This window comes from Spermophilus citellus, assembly GCF_964194105.1.
Source record: "Spermophilus citellus genome assembly, chromosome: 9".
Taxonomy (NCBI): domain Eukaryota; kingdom Metazoa; phylum Chordata; class Mammalia; order Rodentia; family Sciuridae; genus Spermophilus; species Spermophilus citellus.
The window spans coordinates 112,841,324-112,866,474 of record NC_138191.1 but is presented as its reverse complement, the minus strand read 5'-3'; the positions used below and the strand labels follow the sequence as shown (position 1 = coordinate 112,866,474).

General features: G+C 55.8%; 1 protein-coding gene across 2 annotated transcripts; it reads right to left on the bottom strand.

The window, feature by feature from the left end:
• Nucleotides 1–249: 249 nt before the first annotated feature.
• Nucleotides 250–23,727, bottom strand: COL8A2 (collagen type VIII alpha 2 chain). Of its 2 annotated transcripts, XM_081308648.1 has the most exons (4): nt 23,575–23,727; nt 16,092–16,136; nt 5,881–6,095; nt 250–5,291 (listed from the first exon to the last, which is right to left on the bottom strand). In XM_081308648.1, exons 3-4 carry the CDS (start codon nt 6,077–6,079, stop codon nt 3,373–3,375), a joined length of 2,118 nt encoding a protein of 705 aa, XP_081164774.1. In that variant the 5' UTR covers nt 6,080–6,095; nt 16,092–16,136; nt 23,575–23,727; the 3' UTR covers nt 250–3,372. The 2 variants fall into 2 exon arrangements, with proteins under 2 accessions (XP_081164774.1, XP_081164773.1); XM_081308647.1 differs by lacking the exon at nt 16,092–16,136 and having other exon boundaries at nt 23,575–23,681.
• Between the last annotated feature and the right edge of the window lie 1,424 nt (nt 23,728–25,151).

Below are 25,151 nucleotides of genomic sequence, written 5' to 3'. Positions count from 1 at the left end.
CAGTGGAAGTCATGCAATAAACAGTTTTTAGCAAATCCCAACAGTTTCCTATGACTCTTGGTGACCTGACCTCAAGCCTTGTGCTTCTCTGTTGGCTGTACTCTTCTAAGGAATGCGACCCCAAGGCAATGAGATGCTTGCTATGTTGTCAGGCATGATGCCACTTCTTGCAGCTAGCCTCACTGTTGTGTTAGGAAAGGCAGAGCAGTCATAGTTTGGTGGCTTTTCCTGTTAGAATTTACTCAGAGTAGCCCTGGCAGATGGGCCAAGTGTTTTGCCAGAGACAGTGGGCAGGAACAAGCCAGATTTTCCTGCTGTCTTGTCCCCAAACAAGACCCAGACTCAGTTGGGCCAGGAATGGGAGCAGAGGGCACCTGTCACCAGACTGCCAAGCTTTGAGTGGAGGGTGCATCATCCCAGGTGACCTATGTGGACTGAGTGCTGTATATCTCCTTAGGGCCTGGCCAGTGGCCTTGTCCCACCAGGAAGTTTTGCACAGCATCCATTTTAAAGAAAGGACAATTAAAAGACACCACTCCTAAAACTGTGGGGATGTTCTCTGAGCATCCTTCCAGGCTTGGTGGTGTGCCTCTCCATAGCTGGCTGAGCTCTTGGGACTGTCGTGCTGGTCTGTTTTCAGCCAAAATGGGGTTCTGTTAGGCTGAAGCATACCACAGGACTTCTCAGGGCATGGATTTTTTCAGTTCCTAGAGCCAGAAAGAGATGAACATGCTGTTGCTGAGCCTGGCAGGTTGTGAACAGGTGCCTTCTCCCCAGGACAGAACCCCAGCCCTGTCTTTGGCATTGACCTGGCACAAGCCCCACCTTCAGGAGCAAAGACTCATAATCTTTCATTCATAATTTGTATCAGATGTTGAAACTTGGCCCTTGGGATCCTGAGCTAGTTGTCATGCTCCACTGCCCCTGAGCATTTGCAGGAATGTTCCAGTGAAGTTCAATCTGTTTCCCTGAGGTTTAGCCATTGCTCTCCTTGGGCATTTTCCTGGTGCAGAGCCTCAGCAGCATAGGATCGATCATCCAGCATTTCTGATGTGACAGAATCGCAGGTTGGGGAGCTGGTGAGGAATGCACACTCCTTGAGGGCCCAGAGAAAACCCTGATGCCTTCCCAGACACCTCTGCACCAATGCCAAGTTCAGCAGAGTGCCGTTTTGTACAATGGGTTTTATTGAGGTTGTGTCAATACAGTCAATACTGTTGTTTTTCTTTTCAAAAAGAAGTCCCATTTTCTTTGATTCCCCAGTGCATTTTTCCCAAATCTGTGACACAGAGCACATGATAAGTAGAGAACTAAACTTCCTATACCAGGTTAGAAATGAAATTACTAGTTGAAAACATTTAAACCTAATCTTAAAAAAAAAAATTAAGAATCTGAACATAAAAATGCACAAGGTAATGTAGTTTTCAGTTAAAACCTGACTTGTTTATCAAAGCCAGTCAGTTAAGTGGACACCTGTATCTCAAATCCCATAAATATTTCAGAAATGTCAGCCACCCTTCCCTAAAGGCTTCAGGAATGAGATTTGGCAGAAGTACAACTCTGAAACTGCTGTTTGGGTTTTTGTTTTGGTTCCCATGGAACTTGGTTCCCTGGGCTGCCAATTGAAGCTGATCAATTTCTGCCAATCAGATCCCAACATCAAATTATAGTGGCTTTGACCCAGGAAAGGAGGTCGCACAAAGGACCCTCCCAGGTTTGCTTTGAGACTCTTCTCTTGGCTGTTAGGGAGAAAGAACTCCACCATGAACCCAGTCAAAAACTTTGTTCTTAAAGTCACTTGGGCAAATTTGGGTTTGCATTTCTCCCTTTGAAAGCTAAAGTGAGCAGTCAAGTAGCCTGCAGTGGAAAAGTTGTGGGCAGGGTGGAGATTTGGCCAGAAGCCTAGGGAGCCACAGCTTAGCAGTCAGCAGTCATCCTCCACCTTCGACACACACATCCTGGAGTGGTCAGATCAGAATACAGCAAGATGGTTTGTCGAATGACCTAGGTTTACATTTGGTACAGGGAAGTGAATTGGCTTGGTGAGGGCTGAGAGGCCTCGGACCATGGTAAAAGTGACAATCCTTACATAAGCAAGAATGTCCACCATCCCTGCCCCAGTACTAAACTTCTCAGCTTGAACTGGGGCTCAGGAGTTGAGAGGGGGAGCCTATTTCCTGCAGAGGTGCTGGGGAGAATGGCACAAACACCCAGAGCCAGCTCATTCCACAGGGACCTGTTGGCACCCTTTCTTTTAGAACCTTGGCCTCCTGGGCCCTAATCCTGCTTAGAGCAGGAAATTGAAACCGGAGGGTAGAAGGGAGGAAGCCCCACAGATTAACCCCTCTGATAGGCACACAAACCCACCATGTGGTTCTCATTAAGGAAAAGCAAGTGGGAGCCTTCTTCATCTCCAAGTTTGTGTGCCTCTAGCTCAGAAGGCCAAATGAAAGGTCTTTGCCTTGGGGACACTTGGTTTGAGGGTGGCAAGGATCCCCTCACAATTTGTTCCAGAAAACCAGCTCAGGTAAAAGGAGAGTGGGAGGAGTGTTCATGTTTGCCATCAGTCCTGCCAGAGTTTGGTCTGCCGCGGCAGTCCCTAGGAGCCTGTTCACTGCCCTCATGCTAACCAGGGCAAAGCCAGTGAGGGCAGCTGGGTAGATGGAGATGAGTGTAAAGAGCAGGCATCCTGCCCCAGGCCCATGCCCCCACCCCACACAGACCATCTTTCCCCATACACAGTTGGAGCAGGGAATGTCCCTGCCATGGGCAGGCCTGATGCCACAGCATCACTCTGGGGTTGCATTCTTGGCCGAGTATCCACACTGACCTCCTTGATGGTCCCTGTCTTCTCCCTTTCTCCTAAAGGGAAACAAAAACTTCAGAAAATCCACTGTCATATGCTGGAGGTCCTTGGGGAGCTGGACGAGCCCCCCCAACCAAGGACTGGAAGGGAGCCCATGCTCCATTCCTTGAGCAGGTGTCATCAGTGGCCAGCAGGAAGGGCTGACTGACTCCTCTGGTAGATGGCCAGGGAGCTCAGCCCCTTCTCTGCTCCTTAGGGGCCCAGCAGCATGCAGAACTCATGGGGGCTAGGCTGAGTGTCCTGGGTCCACCTGCAGACCAGGCAGGACAGGAACAGGGTGACCCCAACCCTGCACAGATGGCTGGGGTAAAGACTCAGGCCAACCGCTTCCAGAAACAATATCAGCCAGCATACTGTAGGGGAAAGCAAATCAAGTCTCCTGGGTCACGGTCACCTCCGCCTCTGTTCAGCCTTTGGTTTGTTCTTTAAATGGAGGTCTTTGTAACTGAAAAGGTCACTCTATCACTAAAGAGGAGGCGGCCAGGGCAGCAGGGCCCCACTGTGGGTTATGTGGGGCAGAGCAAGAATCCTGAAAAGGACGAGTGGATGTACTCGGTGGAGTAGAGGCCATTGGCCTGGTCCGAGGGCATCTGCACCCAGACCTGGTCATTGGGCCGCAGCTGGAGCACAGCCCCGCCAGATGCCTGGTCCAAGTAGCCCTTCTTGTATTCATCATAAGTGTAGGTGGCTGGCACATTGTTCTTGTACAGGGCCACCCACACATTGGTGCCCTTGACATGCACATGGTAAGCAAAGTAGTAGACGCCGCCCACAGGACAGGTGAAGATGCCCGTGGCTGGGTTGTAGCCACTGTGGCCATTGTAGAGAGTCCGGTCAAACTTCACAGGCATGCCCGAGGCAGGAAAGGGCGAGGTGAGCACAGCAGTGAAGGCTGGCGTGGCCTGGGCCGACAGCTCCCCCAGCCCAAACCGCGGCTTGCCGCCTTTGCCCAGCACGGCACCTTCCACACCACCATTGGGCAGGTGCAAGCCTGCGATGCCAGTCTCATCGAAGGTCCCAGGGGCACCAGGGGGCCCTGGAGGCCCTGGTGGCCCAGGAGGGCCTGTGAGTCCTGGGGAGCCAGGAACTCCAGGGGGCCCTGTGGGCCCAGCAGAGCCAGGTTCCCCTACTTTCCCTTCTCCAGGGGGCCCTGGCAGGCCTGGTTCACCCTTTAGGCCTGGCAGACCCTGGGGCCCAATAGGGCCAGCTGGGCCCTGGAGACCTGGGATTCCTGAGGGGCCCCTCAGACCAGGCTGCCCAGGGAGGCCCAAGTCACCCTTCTGCCCTAGGGCTCCTGCCACCCCTGGTCCTCCAGGGCGACCCGTGAAACCTGGCTCACCCTTGGGCCCAGTTGGTCCAGGGGGGCCGTGAGTCCCAGGAAGTCCCCTCTCACCTGGGAGCCCAGGTTTCCCAGCCAGACCACTAGGTCCTTGATCACCCCGAATGCCAGGCACCCCTGGGGGTCCTATGGGTCCTGTCTCCCCCTTAGGTCCAGGGGGCCCACGTCTACCAGGAAGCCCTGCAGACCCAGGAAGTCCAGGGGGGCCCCCAAGGCCCTGTGGTCCCTGCTCTCCTGGCTCCCCATCTTCCCCTGGCTCACCCCTGTCCCCCAAGAGTCCTGGGACCCCAGCTGGGCCCCTATCCCCCTTGGGGCCTGGCAGTCCTGGCATCCCATAGCCAGTGGGGCCTATCAGGCCGGGGGGACCCCGGGCCCCTGGTTCCCCTTTGGCCCCTGCCGGGCCTTGTGGCCCTGGCACCCCTGCTACCCCTGGCACCCCCACACCATCTATCCCAGGGGGTCCTTTTGGACCTATAGCTCCTGGCTCCCCCCTAGGGCCTGGAATCCCAGGAGGCCCAGACTCACCCTTGTCTCCAGGGGCCCCAGGCAGCCCATCCAAACCAGGTTTGCCTAAGCCAGCTGGACCAGGGAGGCCAGGGGGTCCAGGGGCACCTCCCTGCCCAGGGACTCCAGGTAGCCCTGGCTGGCCCACTCCATTATCCCCCTTGAGGCCTCGCTCTCCTGGGGGTCCAGGCTCTCCCTGGGGCCCTGGCTCCCCCTGGAATCCTGGGGGGCCTGGTACCCCCTGAGCACCTGGTTTTCCAGGGACAGTAATGCCTGAGGGACCAGGGAGGCCAGGGGGCCCTGGTGGCCCCCGGAGGCCCTGGTCCCCTCGTATCCCTGGCTCCCCCCGAAGTCCTGGCTGTCCGGGTGGTCCAATCTTGCCTGGGAGCCCTGGAGGACCAGCCTTGCCCATCCGAGAGAAGCCAGGGGGACCAGCAGGGCCAGGCTGCCCATGGAGCCCTGGCTTTCCAGTGCCTGGTTTTCCTGGGAAGCCAGGAGGACCAGGGGGGCCCCGAGGCCCAGGCTTTCCAGGAGGGCCTGGCTCTCCTTTCAGGTCCATTGGCAGCAGCGGTAGAGGCATTTCTGAAGGAGACAGAAAGAGATAAGGGACAGTGAGGACCTGGACAGCAGAGATGGAGGACCCCATCTACCCATTCTTCCATGGCGCTATGAAGCACCCTGGGCAGGAACGAAGCTATCTGCTCATGAGGACCACTCCCTGGACTATCCTTCTCTGCTCTCATGGAAGACGGAACTCAGGTGTTGTCCAGTGGCCATCTTGGGGGCTTCAGGTTGTTTTCCCCCAGGGGTCCCAATACCCAGCCTTCCCCATGAGCTTAGAGGACTCTCATTCCTGCATGACCTGGGAGCAGAATGGCCACCAGGTGGCACCAGCAGCTCAACTTAGAACCAGTTAGAACCGAACCCACAAGCCTGGCACTCTCATGTATACCTTCTGACCCATCCCATCTGAAGACCACGGGCACTGGGCCAGCTACAGCCCGATTCCAGGCCCTCCCAGGCTGACAGGCCCTGGGCCAGCCTCAGAAAGGAAAGCAGAGATGGGGAAATCTGTGGCAGGGACTGAAGGGCTTCAAGGGTCTGGGGAGGTCAAGGAGCTCGCAGGGAGAGTCAGGAGCTCTTTGAGACACTGAGGGGCAGGAGGTCTCACCCAGGAACTGGCCTTTGCCCTCTCGGAAGGGTGGTCCCACGGGTCCTTTCTGCATGGGCTGCACGTACTTCACAGGAGCGTAGCCTGCTGCCCCACCAGCCCCGCCGCCAGAGGTCGCCCGAGGCCCACACCCCAACAGCAGCAGCAGCAGCAGCAACAGCAGCAGCAAGGAAGGTAGAGGTGTCAGAGCCCCCCGCATGGCGTCCGTGGGCGTGCTGCAGGGAGAAAGGGGCGCCATCAAGCCAGCCCCTGGGTGGTTGGGAACCAGCCCCAGGGACTCACAGAAAGATCTGAATTTATTTATTTATGGTACCAGGGGTTGAATCCAGGGGCACTTGACCACTGAGCCACATCGCCAGTCCATTTCTGTATTTTTTAGAGACAGGGTCTCAAAGAGTTGCTTAGGGCCTCGCTAAGTTGCTGAGGCTGGCTTTGAACTCTGGATCCTCCTGCCTTATTCATCTGAGCTGCTGTGATTATAGGTGTGCCCACCTTGCCCAGCTCAACAGAATTTCTCATTACTTTTTTCTTTTTGATGGGTAACAGGAGTTGAACCTAGGGGCACTTTACTACTGAACTACATCCCCAGCCCTTTTTATTTATTTTGAGATAGTGTCTCCCTAAATTGCCCAGACTGGCCTTAAACTTTTTAATCCTCCTGCCTTAATCTCCTGAGATGCTGGGATTATAGGTGTGTAATCCTACACCCAGCAAAAGACCCAAATTTAGATATTATTCATAAGTGACTCCCAAATTGACAGGGGTCTGCAGGAATTAGGTCCTAGACTTCTTCCGAGCCCGCTGTAGTTCTCCATCCCAACTACCCAGATTCACCCAGCCTCCATAAGACCACAGCCTCCCCCAGACCACTCACTCTCGGCACCCAGATGTGCCTTCTAGAACGCCAATCTGACTTTGGCAAGTCCTCTGCTGAAAACCCTTTGATGATAACCCCCACTACTATTTGCTGGGCCAGGCACTGGATTGAGACCTTCCAAGATCTGAACACATTTAAATACCACAAAACTTATAAAAACTCTCATCCCCATTTTCTAGAGGATAAAACTAAAGTAAAGGAGTCTGGGGTTGTGGCTCAGCGGTAGGCACTCACCTAGCATGTGCAAGACGCTGGGTTCGATTCTCAGCACCACATATAAATAAATAAATAGATAGATAGAAAGATAGATAGATAGATAGATAAATGTGTTGTGTCCAACTACAATTAAAAAAATTTTTTTTTAAAAAAAGTAAAGGTCTCCAAGAAGCAGAGCTGCGATTTGGCAGGTCCATCCAACTCCACGTTTTGTTGATGATCTTCTGAGCTCCCTGAGCTCCCCCTGGCTTCAGGGTAAGTCTGTAGTGCTTATTAGTGCTTAGCACACAGGCCTTAGCATTTTTTTGTTTGTTTGTTTTGGTCCATCAAAACATTTTATTTGTATGAATTGTGAATTTTACATCCCAGGATTTTGCCTCCTGTGTGTATTAATCTTGCAGCTGAGGTTCAATACAATGAAACTAAACTGGAGGGACAAGAACTGATTATTCTGCCATTTTTCTAGGTCTCTGAGCTGCACGTCAAATCAGGGACTCACTCCACACTTGCTTAACTACTGCCTGTGAAGTTCAAAATTTTCCCAGCTGTGTAATCCTCAATGATTTCAGACTCACCAACGTAATCATGCCTCATCATCAAAGGTAGAAACCGGACAAATGACTCTGGAACACAGTCTAGTAAGAACCTAGCTTTTGCCTCTTCTCAACATTGTTGAAGTTCTAGAGAGTTTCAGCCAGAACATTCACGAGTACCACTGTGAGGACTCAGAAAAATGCAGAAAAAGCTCCAGGCCTTTTTAATCTGTTCTGTGCCTGTATTTCTTTCTTTCTTTTTTTTTTAAAGTATTTTTTAGCTGTTGATAGACCTTTATTTTTTTTTTAAAGAGAGAGTGAGAGGGGGGGGGGAGAGAGAGAGAGAGAGAGAGAGAGAGAGAGAGAGAGAGAGAGACACCTTTATTTTTATTTATTTTTATGTGGTGCTGAGGATCAAACCCAGTGCCTCGCCTCACACATGCCAGGCAAGTGCACTACCACTGAGCCCCAGACCCAGCCTCCTGTGCCTGTATTTCCAACCCCATGACCTACTTTTCTCCCCACCTCCACCCCAGTAACCCAGAATTTACAGTTCCCAGATCCCAGGGAGCCTCACACCCCTGGGCCTTTGCACCTGCCCTTCCTCTGCGTGCAATGTTAAGTTCATCTCCTACTCATCCATGTTCAAAGCCCAGGGAGGCTGTCACCTCCCTCTGTAACACTTCCCAACAGTTCACCTCCCCCGCTCCATTACAGCAGTTAGCCGAGCTAAGAGAACAAGGGCTGTGTGGGGAGAGGGACAGGCTCTGGGGTCAGCAGCCAGCCTGAGTCTTCCACTCACCCAGAAGTAAGGGAGTCTGAGCAAGTGGCTGCCTTATCACACACAAAATTTATATGTGAAGCATGCCACAGTGTTCTTCACAATAATCCAAAGTAGAGACCACCCAAGCATCCATCAAGTGAAGAATGGACAGCAAAATGTGCTAGGTCCATATGATGGATGGACTGACTGACTTAGAGACACAGTCTCACAGTGTTGCTCAAACTGGCCCTGAACCCTGGACTCAAGCAGTCCTCTTGAGTAGCTGGGATGGGACTACAGGTATATGCCACCATGCTGGGCTCAAAACAAGTTAACCACCTGCTTCTCAGGGCCGCTGTGATAAGCTGATGCCTGGTTAGAGCTGGTGCCATCTTCCCAATAAAGACTATGTGGCATTTTTCACACCCAAGGAAAGTCCCCCTTCCTTTCTGCTTTGGGTTCCCCTCATCCCACCAGGGACCTCAGCCCCTGTGCTCAGAGTGGGCAGATTCAAGCTCATTCTCTCAAAAGGCCCATGAGACTCGTGCAATGGCCACTCCTGTGCCACAGTTCCAGGGCGTAGAGAGGAAGCTTGGGGCTGGGGAGCAGCTCAGTGGAGGAGCAGTCACCCAGCACACACGAAGCCCTGGCTCGTATCCCCAGCATAAGAAGAGAAGGAAGGAGAGAAAGAGAGAAGGAAAGAAAGAAATGGAAGCTTAGATCATAAAAATCTTGCCCAGGACACACATGACTTGGATGTGCCAGAGCAGAAGCCTCCTCCAGTTGCCCTCAACACAGGTCACCTGCCTTATCTTTTTTTTTTTTGGGGGGGGGGTACCAGGTATTGACTTCAGGGGCACTCAACCACTGAGCCACATCCCCAGCCCTATTTTGTATTTTATTTAGAGATAGGGAATCACTGAGTTGCTTAGTACCTCACTGTTGCTGAGGCTGGCTTTGAACCGTGATCCTCCTGTCTCAGCCTCCTGAGCCTCTCCGATTACAGGTGTGCGCCACTGTGCCCAGCTCACCTGCCTTATCTTGCTATAACTAATGCCAGGACTAACTGAGGTCACACTGCACAGGCCTGGGAATGCTGATGGAGGGTCCTGCTGGACACTGTGCTAATGTTGGACGTTTCACCCTGTGCAAGCCTGTGATGGACACTATCCTTGTTTTAGATATGAGGAAATGGGGTGAGGCGGTCCCCCATTAACAGCACCACAGGCAGAACCTAAACCCAGGCAGCCTGACTGGAGCCCAGCCCCTCATCACCATGCCACGGCACCTCTCCAGAGTACAGCAGGGCAAGGCCCTCCTGCCTGGGTCACCTGAGCTGAGGGAGTGGCGGGGGTGGGAGCTGCTCACACATGCACAGAGCCAGATTCTGTCTGGCAGGTACATGGAGGACAGAAAAGTAGAAGTGGGGGGCACAGCAAGGAGCAGGAAGTAGAGAGAGAAGAGGGAGTAGCTTCTGGCCTGGATAGGCCAGGGCCAAAGTCATGACACACCACCAGAGGACTCAGGTCTGCCCTGGCTCGGGGGAGGTGACGTGATGGAAGGTGCCACCAGAGGGTGTCCAGGCAGGCAGGGTGCCAAAGGAAGAGCCCAAGGCTAGCTGGGAGCAGGCCCCCCAGCACCTTATCTACCTTTCATTCCTCTTTGGTAATGGGGACCCTCCAGGAAGTGTCCCTGAGCCACCCATCCCTCACAGCACCTTCCACAAACTATGTGTGTCTGTGTGCGTATAAGAGAGAAAGGGAGCACGTGCACGCACCCGCCTCACTGAGATCGGGGACCGGGTCTGAAGCCTGCCCCCAGAGCAGGTATTTCAGCAAGTGAGGAGAGAAGTGAGGGTAACAACTGAGACAGAGGTACCAGGCACAGCCCAGATGTTTAGCAAACAGATGATTCAGTTCCCCCAGCATCAGGGGAAGAGGTGCTCCCATGTGACTCCACCCTACAGACTGGGAGACTGAGGCTCCGAGAAGCTCAGTGATGTGAGCGTGCAGTTAGGGCACGGAGCTGGAAATGGGGCTCTTGGTCATTAGGACCCGCTGCCCTGGGGGGGGGGGGCGAGGAGAGAGAGTACCTGAGAGCTGAAGCTGCAGGGTACTGGCCAGCGGAAAGGAGAGGCTCTCCCAGCCCCAGAGGTGCCGTGGGTGGGGAGGAGGGGACTGCAACCTTCAGAGGGGAGGGGGCATGTGCACAGGTTTGGGGGGTGGAAATGAGCCCACAGCAGTGAGAAGGGTGTGCAGAGCCCGTCCTGGCACTGCAGAAAGAAATGGTGCTCTTGGAATTGCACAACAACAGGGCAGTCACAGTGGGACAGGTCACCCTGCCAGTCACCATGAGGTCCATGCCCACCTGCCTCCTGTCCAGTCACTCCCTCCCCACCACACTTGGGCCTCTTCCGGTTCTGTGGCCCAACCACTCTCCCCCTCAGAGACCTGCACTTACTCTTGCGCACTGCGGAAGCACATCCCATGCCTCCCTCTGCCCTGCTGCCTGGGAAAGCCTATCATAGCCTTGTCCCCTGGAGCTCTCCTACTCTCCCTGTCCCCATGCTCCCCCAACTCCATGCCTGGCTCTGGGCCTGGATGGCACATGGCAATGCTCCAGTGTTTGACAAACTCAATTCACCATGAAGTTTAAAGAGCACACCGATAACTCACTCTATCCCTTCCTGGGACTCACAGACACATGTCACATATGCCTCCAAGCCAGAGGGGTCATCTGGGCTAGAATGGGAAAAGGTGAGGACATTATATTCCCTCAATCAACCAACTTCACTAAGAACAACCTGCTCTGTAATAGAGGAGCAAAAGGTAGAACAACTGGATTCATTTGTACTTTGTTCTTGAATGAGCAATTCAAGCAGAGGGGCAGTGGGCAGGGGACAGGTCGTGAGGCTCAAACAAGCTCTGTCCATAACTGGCTGTGTGACCTTGGGCAAGTGATCACCCTCTCTGGTGACCTCCGGAAGTGAAGACAGGAAGGGGGCAGGGCTGGCAGGGGCTGGAGTCTGTCGGAGGTGGGACACTTTCAGGAGACGCTGATTCAGGGGATTGAGCAGTGGCGGCGGCGGGGTAGACTTGGTGTTTGGACAGCTGCAAGTCCTTAACGGGGATTTCCCCCCTTTTCAACAAATCCCCGTAAAACAGCATTTCGTCCAAGTCAGCGTTTTGTGGCAGCCTGGCCTCCTCCCAGGGAGGCCAAGGAGACTGGCTGGAAGCAGGGGATGCTCCTGGGACTTGGAGACCAAGGGGGTGGCAAATGGGCCTCCGCAGAAATAAGTGCCTAAAGCAGATCCCTCCCCTGGAAATGGTGAACGGTGACCTTTCCCCCCAGTCCCTCTCCCGCCGGCTCTGATCGGAGTGGGTCAGCAGGGGGGCCCGGCGATGCCGCCGGACCCGGAGGCCTGCCCACCCCCAGCCGCTCCCCGGAGGCGTCTGGGGGTGCGCGCGCAGGTTCCCGGGGACACCGCAGGGTGGCGCGACGTGGCCCCGCAGCGCAGGCGGAACGAGGAGCGCGCAGACCCCGGGCGGCCCCGCCCGGCCCGAGCCCCCAGCCCACCGCAGCCGGGCGGCTGCAGCAGGGGCGGCGGGAGCCAAACCACAGGTATGCTCGAGACGCTTCCTGTGGCGGAGACTGTCTGCGGGATCCGGCTGCCCGCGGCCGCCCGCCCGGTGCCTCCCGTCTCCGCCCGGCCTCCTCGCTACTCTTCCTCTCTACGCTCTCTCTCTTTTTTAAAAAATTTTAAATTTTTTTCCATTTTGGGGACTGGGGATTGAACCCAGGAACACCTAGCCACTGAGCCACATCCCTAGCCCTTTTTATATTTTATTTAGAGGCAGGGTCTCGCGCAGTTGCTTAGTTACTGAGGCTGGCTTTGAACTTGCGATCCTCCTGCCTCAGCCTCCTAAGTCTCTGCGATGACAGGCGCGCACCACCAGGTCCGGCTTCTCTCCCCGCTTTCTCGCTCTGACTCACCTGCAACACCACCGCCCCCAACACCTGGCCCAGTCTCTGCCATCTCATGAGATGGCAGCATTTCTAAGCAACATCTCTCTTTCATCCCTTCAAAGACTCAGATGACCTGCCACCAAAGGATAGGAACTTGTGCAACAAACGCCATTTTCTGGCCTTGCCATTCCTGAGATGAGCCCCAAAGTCTGCTTAGGACTAGGGCGGCACTGTTGGTCTGGGGGCAGCCAAGCTTCTGCAAGGAACATCACCGCCCCTCACCCCACGTGCTCCACAAGGCCCCTCACCAGGGCCACCCTGTCCTGGACCCTGCTCTCCTCCTGCCTTAAGGGCTTTGCCTCCCATTCTCCTCAGCTCCCTTCCTCTGCCCATGTGCAGACCCGGGCCCACCTCCAGGAAGGAGCTGGCTGAGCCCTGCCTTTCCCTCCCCTGGATGTGTCTCCTGCAGCATCCCCTCTTGCCAGTTCCCCAGTCCCCTGGCTACAGTCCCATCACCAGCCTCCCCTGAGCCTTAGACTCCGCTGTTCACCTGTCAGCCCAGCATGGCTGCCTGCCCTCCACCCACGCTGCTGTCATCTCCTCCTCACTCATTACTTACTTCTCCACCCCGGTGCCCACGCCAAAAATCTGAACATTGCTTCTGACCCTTCCTTTCTTCCAGGGAAGTAAGGAATCTTTCAATGCCTTGGTCCAATTAGAAAAGGGCACCCTTGCTGGGTGTGATGGCCCATGCCTATAATCTCAGCAGTTTAGGAGGCTGAGGCAGCAGGATTGAGAGTTCAAAGCCAGCCTCAGCAATTTATCGAGGCCCTAAGCCACTCAGTGAGACCCTGTCTCTAAATAAAATACAAAAATGGGTTGAGTACATGGCTGCTCAGAGGTTCAGCACCCCTGAGTTCAATCCTCAGTCCCAGAACCAACCCCCCAAAAAAAGAAAAGGCTACCTTTCCTCTTAGCCAACTCAGCCCCTACTTATTATCTTTCTTGAATATTCTCACACAATAACCAACCCACACAACTGTACATGACATCCCTATTCCTTTCTCACCAAAGTACCCAGTCTAATCCTGTGGGCTTTACCTCCTCTTTATTTCTCTCATTTCTGCTCCTTCCCCACACCCTCTGCCCTAATACAGACCAGTCAGTAAAGGCTTCTTAAGTTGCCAGACTTGTTGGATGTGGGGATGCACACCTGCAATCCCAGTGACTCAGGAAGCTCAGGGGTGGAAGGATTGCAAGTTAGAAGCCAGCCTCCGCAACTTAGTGAGACTCTGTCTCAAAACAAAAAGTAAAAATAAAAGAGACTGGGTACATGGCTCAGTGGTAGAGCACCCATGGGTTCAACATCCAGCACTCACACACAAAAAATTTAAGTTGCTACATTCTCACTTGGATGATTATAAAAGTCTCTTACCCAGCCCCACCCCAGCTTCTCTTTTCAACATGTCCTGCATTGACCTCAACAATGCTTCTCAAACTCCAGCCTGTTTCAGAATCAAGACGATCTGTGAGAACCTAGATTCCTGGGCCCCATCCTGAGTCAGTGTGGGGGGGATCTCCATCTCTAACAATCTCCCAGGTGAAGCTGCTGCTGCCTGTCTGTGACCATCCTTTGACACAGCTCTGCCCATGGTTGTCCTCTGCTCCGGGTTCTCCAGTGACTCCCTAGTGGGGCCAGGGTTGACTGTCACCATGTTGTTCTGCAATTCATGTGGCTTTCTCAAGAAGGAGGCCTGTTTTAGACATGGCAGGCTGTGGACCAGAGGAAGGAGCACGCAGTGAGGGGAGATGGGTGGCGGGCACAGCGTGGCAGGGCCCTGAGGTCGTGGGAGAGGAGCTCTAAGAGCTGAGTGAGGGGAGGGCAGGGGATTGGCAGGATTCAAAGGCCACACAGATGTGTGCTGTGACCCTTCCTCCATGTTGTGCTGATGAATTCAGATCCTTACCTGTGTGACTCTGGCATCTCGTGTCCCCATATCTGCCCAACCATCTCCACTGGGGACCGCCTATCTCTGTCCTCTCCCACATCCTTTCTCTAGATCTCTGAGTCTCAGTCTCTGTAATTCCTGAGCTGTTGGCTGCTTGCCAACCCCTCCAGACAGCCAGCACTGGTGGGCCCCGCCACTCACACTCCCCTTGGGTCCACCTGCCCTCCTGGGACAGCGCCTGAGTAGCTGCACATGGTCTGGCAGGGACTTGGGGGTCTGGCACCCAGGAGCAAAGCCCCGTCTGCTGGATCACAGTGAGGCTCTCAACCCCCCACCCCCAAGTTGAGCTTGTGGCCAAGAACTGCTCCCAAGGCAAAGGGCTGCCTGGAATCTGGGAGCTGAGGTGGCCAGGCTGGGGCGGGGCTGCCTGGGGACCCCCTCATCACCCAGGTTGATGGCAGGACAGAAGTGTGCCCGCTCCCATCTTGTCTGTCCCTACCAGGTTTCAGTACCACTCAAGGGCCCAACATCCCTCACCCTGGCAAGTGAGGTGCCCAGACACCAGGGGACCTCAATTTTGGAAGCAAAATTAAAAGAAGGCTGGAAGGAGAGGTCAGAGTCCAGAAGTCCAGAGGGACAGGTGACGGTGGCACAGCTCTAGCTGAGAACAGAGCGAATGTCTGGAATGGAGGAGGCCATGCCCTCCCCCCTGGGGGACACCCACATTTAGGGAGTGAGAGAAGCCCCGGGCTCCACCCCCAGAATCCAGGCACCCAGACTTCCCACTGCCCCCTAACCTCCACCACCTGCGTGATCCTCTCTGCCCTTCCTTCCTGCTCTCCTCCTCCAAGGCGACACTGACACATTTGAGACCCAGTGCAAATGCCTCCTCCTCCAAGCAGCCTTCCAGGCCTCTGTCCCTGGAGCACCGTCCCCTCCTCCCTGAAGCCACCCTGCCTTGCAGGGCCGAGGCTGGCACTCCACAGGTGCTCAAGTCTGCAGCTGGCACTCCGGTGCTGACCATCCCGGCCCACTTCAGCCCAGCCCCCCGGGGCGACTTAGGGGAGGCCCTGTCTCTTTGTGGCTCTTCCCAAGTCCTGCTTCCTTCTCAGCTCTGAGTCAGCGAGGGCTGGGACAGAACTTCCCTCCCTGTAGGTGGCCACCTTCGCTTCTGCTCTGAGTCTAGACGCCCCACCAGGGAGACAAAGCATTCGAGGAGGTGAGGACAGCCAGAAGGGGCAGAGGAGCGAGAAGAGGCCAGGAGTGGGCAGGTCCAGGACAACCACGGATCCTCAGGCCAGCGGCCAGGACAGCTGGCTCTTCCCCACCAAGGGGCCCGGCCTCGGCGGTGCCATCGCTAGCCTTCCAGCAAAGGCCGGCTGTGAGCCTCTGATCAGGACCGACAGGCTGCAGCCCGTCCCAGCCCCAGGCCTGCAGGCGGGCCCCTCACTGCCCCTCGCCCTCGCCTTCTGGTTCGCATTTGCAGCCTTTTCCGGAGCACCACCCGCGCCTGCTGCTCCCCAGCCTGCCAAGATTCCTGGGCCTCCACGGCTTCCCCGCATGGTGGCGGCAGGCGGCAGCAGGAGGGGCCAGGCTGGGCAGGGAGGGGGTCTGGCGGGAGTGTGGCCAGGCCACTGCACCCAGACCGGGCCAAACAAACAGGGCTGCGCCAGGGAGCAGGGAGAAATAGTTCAAAAATGAGAGAAAGCTGCTTCCGAGTTGGGCCGGAGTTTTAAAGAACAGGCTGCAGGGAGCTGAGGTCACCTGCAAGAGGGCCCACCACAAGGATACCCTGTGCCTGGGAGGAGCTTCTGGTGCAGCAGGAGAGAGAGAGGTTAGACAGCAAGAAGCACAGGCCTCATCCAGCCTGGGATATCAGAAAATCCCACCCCCAAAATCTAACTTACCTTTCAGGTTGGAGGGGCCTGGTAAGGTCCCAGCAGAGGCAAGGCCTGAGGATGAAGGAAAGCAGCAGTGAGAAGACACCAAGAAGCCAGGCAAAGTGGTTCACACCTGTGATTTCAGCAACTCGGGAGGCTGAGGCAGGAGGATCACAAGTTTGAGGCCAGCCTTGGCAATTTAGTGAGACCCTGTCTCAAAACAAAAACTAAAAAGTGCTGGGGTTATAGCTCAGTGGTTGAGAACCCCTGGGTGCATCCCCAGGATCAAAAAACAAACCAACAAATAGATGGAAGCCCAGGAAGCCTCTGGCCCGGACCCAAAGCCACCCCAGACCTGCTGCCTGCTTTCCTGAAGTCCGCTGGAAACTCAGCCCCAACCTCACCTGCCTCCTCAACGCGCCCCCAGAAGTGCCTCCCCCGCCAGTTCTCCATTCCCTCCAGGCGCACTCGGCAGCGTATGCCTGCCCTGGGGATGACCACGTTCTGTCCGGAGGCCCAGGCTGAGGACACCTCTTCTGTGTGCCAGGGCCCACACTGCTGAAGGCCCTCCTCTGTGTCGAACCTGGTTTTGGACAGTCTCTACTCTGGGGGACAGTCCTTGCTAGGACAGCTCCTACCATATGGGGACCCAGGGCTGCATGTTTCTGCCCTGTGCCCTGACCTACTGAGGAGGAGCTGGGGACCTCAGAAACTCAGAGCAAGGAACACTCCCTCCTCCAGGAGCTCTCCTGAAGACTGCACGGAGGAGGGGGATCCTGAAGGAAGCTACCTGGCAGATACAGGAAAGCCAGAGTGCTGTGGGGTCAGGGAGGACAAACAGGAACTGACGTTGGGACAGGACAGGAAGGACCCTAAGTGCACGCTTGCTCCAGAAATCCTTGGGGAGCCATGGAAGGTTGCTGAGCAGGGAGGTGATGGGGTTAGAACCCTGGATGGCCAGGTCCGCATTCCTGCCTCTACCAAGCATGGTGCTGGGCTCGGTCAACAGCCCCAGTCCAGGTCACACTGTGTACAGAGAAGCTGGGGCTGGAATCCAGACCCAGACATGACTCCTGGGTGGCTGGGGAGGGGATGCCCAGCCAGCCCACCTGGCAGGGAGGCCTACGGATGCGTCACTTTCTCCCCCAGCTGCCTGCTTGCCTCTGCCCGCTCCCATGGAAACTCTGACACCCGCCCGCCCTCCGCTAGCTGCACAGGCAGCCAGACACCAAACCAGCAGCTCCTCGGCCTTCTCTTCTCTCCACCTCGGCGGACCCTGCCGCCATCCCTGCTCTAACGCCATACCTGAGGTGCTCAGGAGGCCACTTTCTGAGCTGGGTCTAGGGATGAGGCTAGGCAGGGGGTCCTTACACTCAGTCTCCCCCCAGCCCCTCCCCAAACCTGCAGCCCGGGAAAATGACCAAATGACCAAGGTGAACTTAACCGGCTGGAGGTGGGGAGAGGTGATGGGACCAGGCTGAGGGAATGGCATGGGGTGCAGAGTGAGAAGGCCCTGCACATATTGAGGCCGTGGAGAGATGAAAACAATATGGCCAGCAAGTGAAGCAGCTCCCCACCGCCAGCACTCGCTCCCCACACCATGCGCTAACACCCTTCTGGGTATTCTCCTGGATCCTTTCATTTAATCCTCACAATTACCCAGTGACACCAATATTTTGTCTTCCCTTTTTACAGATAGGGAAACTAAGGGACAGAGAGGTTATGTAACTGGCCCAGGGTCACACAGATCGTGAAGGGAAGAACCTAAATTTAACCCTGGCTCTTGGCTACAAATCCTGCAATCTTAGCCACCAGCTGACTGTACAGATGATGAGCGTGAGAGGGCTGCCTGGGGTCAGGCAGAAATGCCTTGAATATCAGGGGCAGCGACCTGGGCCCATCCTAAAGCCGGCTCCCTTTCTCTATCCATTTTTAATAATAATGATGGCCTCTAATGGTCTTAATGGTAATGGTCTCTAAACCACACTATAGCACCAGACACACACCAGGCATTGCTCTATCCAACCCCCTATAGCCCTCAAAGGGTAAACTGTTGTCCCATTATACTGAGGAGGAGCACTGAGGCCCAGAGAGGTGACAGGACAAGGAAATGAAGTCGGGAGGATCTGCCCAGACCCAAGGCAGCCAAGCCCTGCAGTTGGGCTTCCTGAAGACCTGGGCCTGTTCCCCACTTCCGCTCTTGCCACACACCTCCCCCGCCTGCTGCCTCAATCCAGATGGCACCAGGGGCAAGCAAGGCTGGGCACAGAGTTACTACAAAGGGGCTGCCTGGGCCTTCTTCAATGGGACTCTGTTCTTCACCTCCACCCCCAACCTTCTCTAATCCCCTTCTTGAGTCCCTCCCTGGCGACATCTCCCCTTTGCACAGGGCCTGCCACTGCCTTCTAAATCCCAGGCCAGAGGTAGGTGAGACAGCCTGCACTCCCCACTCCCAGCGGCCTCAGAGAGCTGCAGGACTCCCAAGGAGGCTGGCCAGGGTCTCAGCCCACCTCCCACTTCAACTCTCCAAACCAAGCTGCTGGGGGCTATGAGTGAACAGCTGGCTCCTCCCAGACGGGGTGGGGGGGCAAAGAGTCCTTTTCTGAGCCCCCACAATGGGCAGATTCTGGGCCAAGAGTCTTATTTTTTGAGGGGGGGGGCGTACCAGGGATTGAACTCAGGGGCACTCAACCACTGAGCCACACCCCCAGCCCTATTTTGTATTTTATTTAGAGACAGGGTCTCACTGAGTTGCTTAGTGCCTTGTTTCTGCTGAGCGTGGCTTTGAACTTGCAATCCTCCTGCCTCTGCCTACCAAGCTGCTGGGATAACAGGCGTGCACCACCACGCCCTAAGAGTCTTCTTTTTTAAATCATGAGTTAAGAGAACCACTCTGGAGCCCAGCTGTGTATGTTCTTATCCCAGTCATCTACCTGTGCCTCAGCTTCTTCATCAATGAAATAGGAACAAGCTAGACACAGTGGCACATGCCTGTAATCCCAGCTCAGGAGGCTGAGGCAGGAAGATCACAAGTTCAAAGCCAGCCTCAGCAACTTAACAAGGCCCTAAGCAACTTAGTGAGACTCTGTATCAAAATTTAAAAAATAAAATAGGCTGGGGGTGTGGCTCAGTGGTTAAGTGCCCCTGGGTTCAATCCCTGATACCAAAAAAAAAAAAAAAAAAAAAAAAAGGAACATTTCCTACTTCACAGAGCATTTCTTTTTTGTTTTTGTTTTTTATTTTTTGTTGCTGGGGATCAAACCCAGGGCCTTGTGCATGCAAGACAAGCACTCTACCCACTGAGCTGTATCCGCAGCCCTTGCAGAGCATTTGTGAGGATTAAACAAGTAGTGCACATTGGACCTGGAGCAGAGCTTGGCGTATAGGATTATTCAATAAATGCTCACCTTACTATTATACATATCATCACCATGACACCTCCCGGCAGCCTCATTTTATAGATAAGAAAAAAAAAACACCTCATTTTATAGATAAGAAACTGAGGCTTAAAGAAGTCATTTGCCCAAGTTCACCAGTTAGCCAGAGAAGACATCGGGAGCTTGGTCCCAACTGAGTGCGTCCCCAGAGATGCTGAGGACAGCCCCCTAGCTCCTCAGAAGAGACACGGTGTTCCTGGGGGGCCCTGCATCCCCCACCCACCTCCTGACTGACTTCAGGGGCTCTGCCCGCCCCCAGCCCCTGCAGCCTCTGCAGGAGGGGCTCCGCATTCCTGGCTAAGCGGCCGGATTTGCTGTGCTCCGGGAACTATGAAAAGAATGTTCGCCACGAGCTGACGAGCTGAGCCGTGGTCGCCTGTCAGGGAGCGTGGCCCGAGGGCCCACGCAGAGCTCTGTGGCAGCCAGCACAGTGGGAGAGGAGGAGGCTAAACTGGAGGGAGAACTTCCGGGTTGTGAGGGCTGCAGACATTGGATGGGGGAGGAGGCCAAAGGGTCGGCCTCTGGGATCTTCCAGGGGAGGAAAAAAGGACCCTGTGCCCTCAACCCAATGTTCCTCACTGCGGCTGCAGCCAGCGCCAGGCCGCTTTACTGGCCCATCTCATGGATGCGAGCAGGACACGGGAAAAGATCATTTGAGGTCACACAAGCAGCCAGTGGCAGCACTGAGACAGAGGCAGGGCCCTGGGCTCAGGCCACCTTCCTCACCGAGGCTGCCCGCTGGGTACTCTGAGGTTCTTAGACTCTAGAAAGTACCATCTGAGCCCTCTTGTTCTAGGTTCTCCTTGGGCCCGACTTTCCTTTGTGGGTACTCCCACGCTGCCCACCCACCCGAAGAAATACCTTGTGCTACAAAAATGCCTGGCACGCTGTCCATGCTCAGGAACCAAGCCTCCATTCCTTTCCCCACCGACAAGCACCGGGAGAGCGAAGCAGCCCAGGAGGTCAGTGTGGAGAACAAGAGCCATGTTCTCCAGAGGTCTGGGAGGGAATCCTGGTCCAGCACTCAGCAAACAGGCCGCTCACCCACCTCGCTGAGCTCCACTTACCCCTCTGTTAAATGGGCCACCAATCCCCACCTTGCAGCACAAGGATTAAGTGAGACATCTGAGCATAGAGCCTGGTATACAGTAAGTACCCAAGAAACTCCTATTGTTTCCACTTCTCAAGGGGACAGAAAGAGGTATTAAAATTAGAGAACTTCAAGTGACAAGGTTTCCAGCACCTCAGGTCCTTTGATGTGCCCTGTGAGGAAGGGCAGCCTTTGTGAGGACCCTGCATCCAGGGTCCTAGTCTCTGGTCTCAGTTCTGTCACTGGCCGCTCAGTGACCTCAGGTGATCTTTCCCCGGAGTTTCCTAATCTCTTCCTTGCGATGGGCCAGTAATGTTGGCCTGACTTTTCTCATGGGGCACTAGCTCTCACATGTGGGCCCCTCTGCCCTCCAAGAGCAGGAAACCCACCCATCCTGGTTGCAGGGGACAGCTACCCTTCCGTTCAAAACTTTCCAAGAATCTGAATGGAGGGAGGGCCAAGTCCTCCCTAGTCTGTTCCCAGGGTCCAGAAAGGTGGAAGGTACACTGCTCAGAAATGTGGGTGGAAGTTCTGGGTGCTGCCCTCCATCACCAGTGTGACCTGGGACTACCCCTCACCTTTCCACATGCAAAATGATCCTGGTATTCCCATTGTGTAGATGGGAAACTGAGGCACAGAGATGGAAAGTGACAGGTCTGTCCGACTCCCAGGATGAGCACTTCTCCACACTGTGCACACCACTTTCACTTGAGAGCTTCTGTCTACACCCCACCCACCCTGGATATGTGCATGGAGCAGAGTGGATCTGGAATTCTCTTCCTGGGAGTGTGATTTCCATGGCTGGTGTCTGGGCACATAGGTGCCCACTCTGATCTTATATACCACCCAGGCTTCTCCATACACCCATGGACTCCCAGGGCCCACCCCTGAACTCAAGATCACCCAGCCCCCAGTCATTCCAGTTTCAGATCCGAGAGGCTAAACCCTCATCTCTCCTGTACCTCCCTCCTCTGGGGATAGATCACAGCCACCCTGAGCAAGGTTCTTGACTGACCTACTCCTCATCCCAGTCAACTAGTCGCTCCCCCCATTCCTCTCCATCTTTTTCTTCTCATCCCCATGGCAACCACCTACTTAAGCCCCCTTCACCTTCCTCCCCAAACCCTGTCTCCCTGACTCTGAGATTCCCCCAGAGCAGCCACAGTGACCTCCGGACTGTATCACTCCACAGCACACACCCTGTTCCTGGACAAGGCCCTTGGAAGTCTGCCCTCAAGTAGATGGATTCCCTCACACTCCCCACTGTGTGATCCGGCAGTCCCCATCACTCACTGTCCCTGAGTCTGCTCAGTGGGGAAGACCTCCCACTCACCCCTCCACCCCAGGCACCTGTGAAAATTCTCATTGTCCTTGAAAGCCTTCCAGAGAGTCCTCTTGGATTCAACCCCCCACACCCCTGCAGTTTGGGGTGCATGGTGCCTTCCTCTGGTGCCTTGAGACCATAGTGGCACCCCACATGAGAGGCCATTGGCCTCTCTGTTCTTCTACCCTACTCTATATCCTTGCAACATGGATGGGACCACCTCATCTGAGGCCCCACAAAGGGGCCAAGCCTGCCACTGGGGTTCTGGACTGAGCTGGGGGGCCTGAAGGATAGGGAATCTAGGCTCAGCCATCCTTTGGCCTGGCTCAGGTCCAGGGCAAGGGAAGTAGTGGGGCTCAGGGTCTCAGGCTGCCGGCCCTGTTTGGAATCTTTGCCCTCCCTGTTGCTACTGGACACATGCACCTCTACTCTTCCCTTCCCCTTCCTCTGAGCCAGAGTGAAAACACTCATGTTCACTGCAGTAGACAAAGTGAAATCGGAGAGAGACCCTGGTGAGCGAGTGGGTGTGAGCATGTATATGCGAGCTATACTGTCTGAGAAAGTCTGGCTGGGCCATGTGGGGCCTGATGTGTCTGTAGGAGTCTGGGCGCGCGTGTGCGTGTGTGTACATGTGCACAGGTCACTGTTTTAGCGTTTGTGGTGGTGTGTATTTCAATAGAGTGTGCTCACGCGAGTCTAATGAATGTTTGATTCAGTGTGTGATTATTGCGTGTGACTCTCAGTGTTTACCAGCCCAGTGGGAGGCCAGCAGGGGCATCTATGCCCTGACAAATTGCCATTTCTCCTTGGTGTCTCTCCCAGATCCCTAACCCCTTCCCTGAGGACACTCTCTGCTCAGGGGAGTGAGGATCAGTCTATGTTAGCTCAGTCCTCAAGAGGGACACTCAGCTGCATGACCCTCCAGCATCTCTGCCCCACGGCCCTCATAGCTTCCAAATATCCACTGCAGCTTCTAGAGGCTGCCTTCGCTAAGGGCAGACAGGTAGAAGGAAGGCTTCTAGGTTGCCAGGTCACTCTGCTGTTTGGGGACCCTGGGACAGCTGCTGCTCTTTGTCAGGCATCAACTCCCTCGACCCCTACAAGTCTCAGCCTCTGGCTGGGGCATCCCTCAGAACCTCAGTCTCCAGTTTGGGGTGGGGCTATCAGGAGGGACTCAGGGGACAGAGGCAGAAAAACGGAGTTACTGAGAGGTCCGGTCCGAAGCAATTCAGAAATGGCAGAAAGACGGGAAGAACGCGGAGGCTGGGGGGGGGCGGTGTTCTAAGACCCCTCACCTCCCCCTGCTTCACCACGCTGCCAAGGAAGTTTTACAGGTGTGACGCGAGACTCTAAGGGGTGAAGCGACACGCCCTGAGCCACATCGTCCGGGATTCCACCCGGCACCATCTCAAGCTGGAGCCCTCGCTCTGGGAAAGGAAGGGAAGAGGGGGCTTTCTCCAGGTTTCTGGCCCGGGGCGAGGGCGGGAAACGGGGCGCAGGGAGTGGGTGGACTCCCGCATCCTAGCGCCCTGGCCCAAGCCCGCCATCCCGTCCCGACCCCGGGGTCCGAGGCGCCGGCCCTGCCGTCCGGTGTCGTCTCGGGAAGCCTGGCCGGGACCTGCCCGGAGCCCCCAGCCCCTGCCCGGTGCCCACCTTTACCTGCAGGGCGGCGCGGGCGCTGCTCCGGCCCTCGAGGGCGGCCGGCGGCTCGGCGGGCGGCGGAGTCGGGGTCCGCGCCGGCGGGGCTGCGCGTAGCTGTGCCGGCCGCCCCTGGTCGCTGCGGAGTGGGCGGGCGCGGGAGGGGCGCGGCGGGGCGGGGCCTCGCCCTCCTCTTTCCACAGCCACGGCCAAGGCCGGCGCCCCGCCCGGCCCGCGCCCCGGCCCGCGCCCCCTCCCCACCGCACGCGCTCGAGGATCCCAGCGCACCCCGGGACTAGCCTCCACGCGCCCTGCGCCGCCGAGCCTACGTCGGGGCCCCAGGTGGCCCCTGGGACCCCTGCCCTCGAGGGAGGGCTACCTGTCGAGGGAAGACAGAGGCCGCTGCTGAGAAGGGCTCAGGGTGCGGTCCATGCGGGGAAGGGGCAGCACAGGGGCGATGGCTCTGTGAGGGGTCCACAGAAGACCCCCGCAAACCGTGACCCAGGCTGAGCCAGGACTCACAGGAAGGGTCAGTCGATGGGCTAGTCCCATTAAGGAGCAGGACCAGTGTGGTCACGGAGGCAGGCAGTGGCCACTCCGGAGCTGGTTAGACTTCACTTCCCTGGAAATGGGGAGCCAGCCATGGAACACTCTGGAGTGATCAAAATGATGCTCTCAGAGCCCCCAGGCTGCTGTGTGGAGAGTGGAGGAAGACAGAGGCAGGGCTACCGCTGAGGAGGCTGCTGGAATAGTGGGGCATGGCCCAGTGAGGTGGAGGTGGGAGGAGGGAGGGTCAAGCGTGAGGGGAGCTGAGGAGGCTAATAAGCAAGGTCTGAATGTTGGGGTGAGAGGCCTAGAAAGAGGGAGGTATGGAAGACAGCAGGCAGGTTCTGGTTAAGCATAGGGAGATGGGGTGGAGGAGAGTGGTGGGATGCACTGAGTGGGACTTCCATGTATCCTGAAGGGAAGGGAGAGTTCCTGGCTAGAGAGTAGGAGTCCTCTTTGTTCAGCTGGCATCTGATATCCTGGAGGTGAGGAGCCGGCCCAGGGAAGCAGTGCTGGACAGGGTTCCTGCACAGGTCAACATGTCAGCAAAGGGCATGCAGAAGAGGAGGGCTCTACAGAGCAGACTGAGAACCCAGGGCCTCACCCAAGGCAAGCATGCTACCTGAGCTACATCCCCAGCCCTTTATTTATATATATATATATTTTTTTTTTTTTTTTGAGACAGGGTCTTCCTAGTTTGCCCAGGCCGGCCTCCAATTTGCAGTCCTCCTTGGCCTCCAAGGATCTGGGATTATGAGTATACCATTCTCAGCTAAGACAGTGTGTTTCTAGAAGGTCAGGGAGGCCCACAGGGCCAGGTGTCACACCAGAGTGTCCTTTGGGACCAGCAGTTAAGGATGGTGGTTGGGGTGGGAGCCAGGGCCAGTAGCCAGCATGCAGAAGCTAAAGGAGCAACTGCAGGGAGGAGGTAGAGGCAGGGAATGCAGAGGGGAAGTTGCAGTGAACTGAGGCTGGGGTGAGAGAAGCGGACTGTGTGTGTGTGTGTGTGTGTGTGTGTGTGTGTGTGTGTGTTCTAAGTGGGTAAGAGCAGA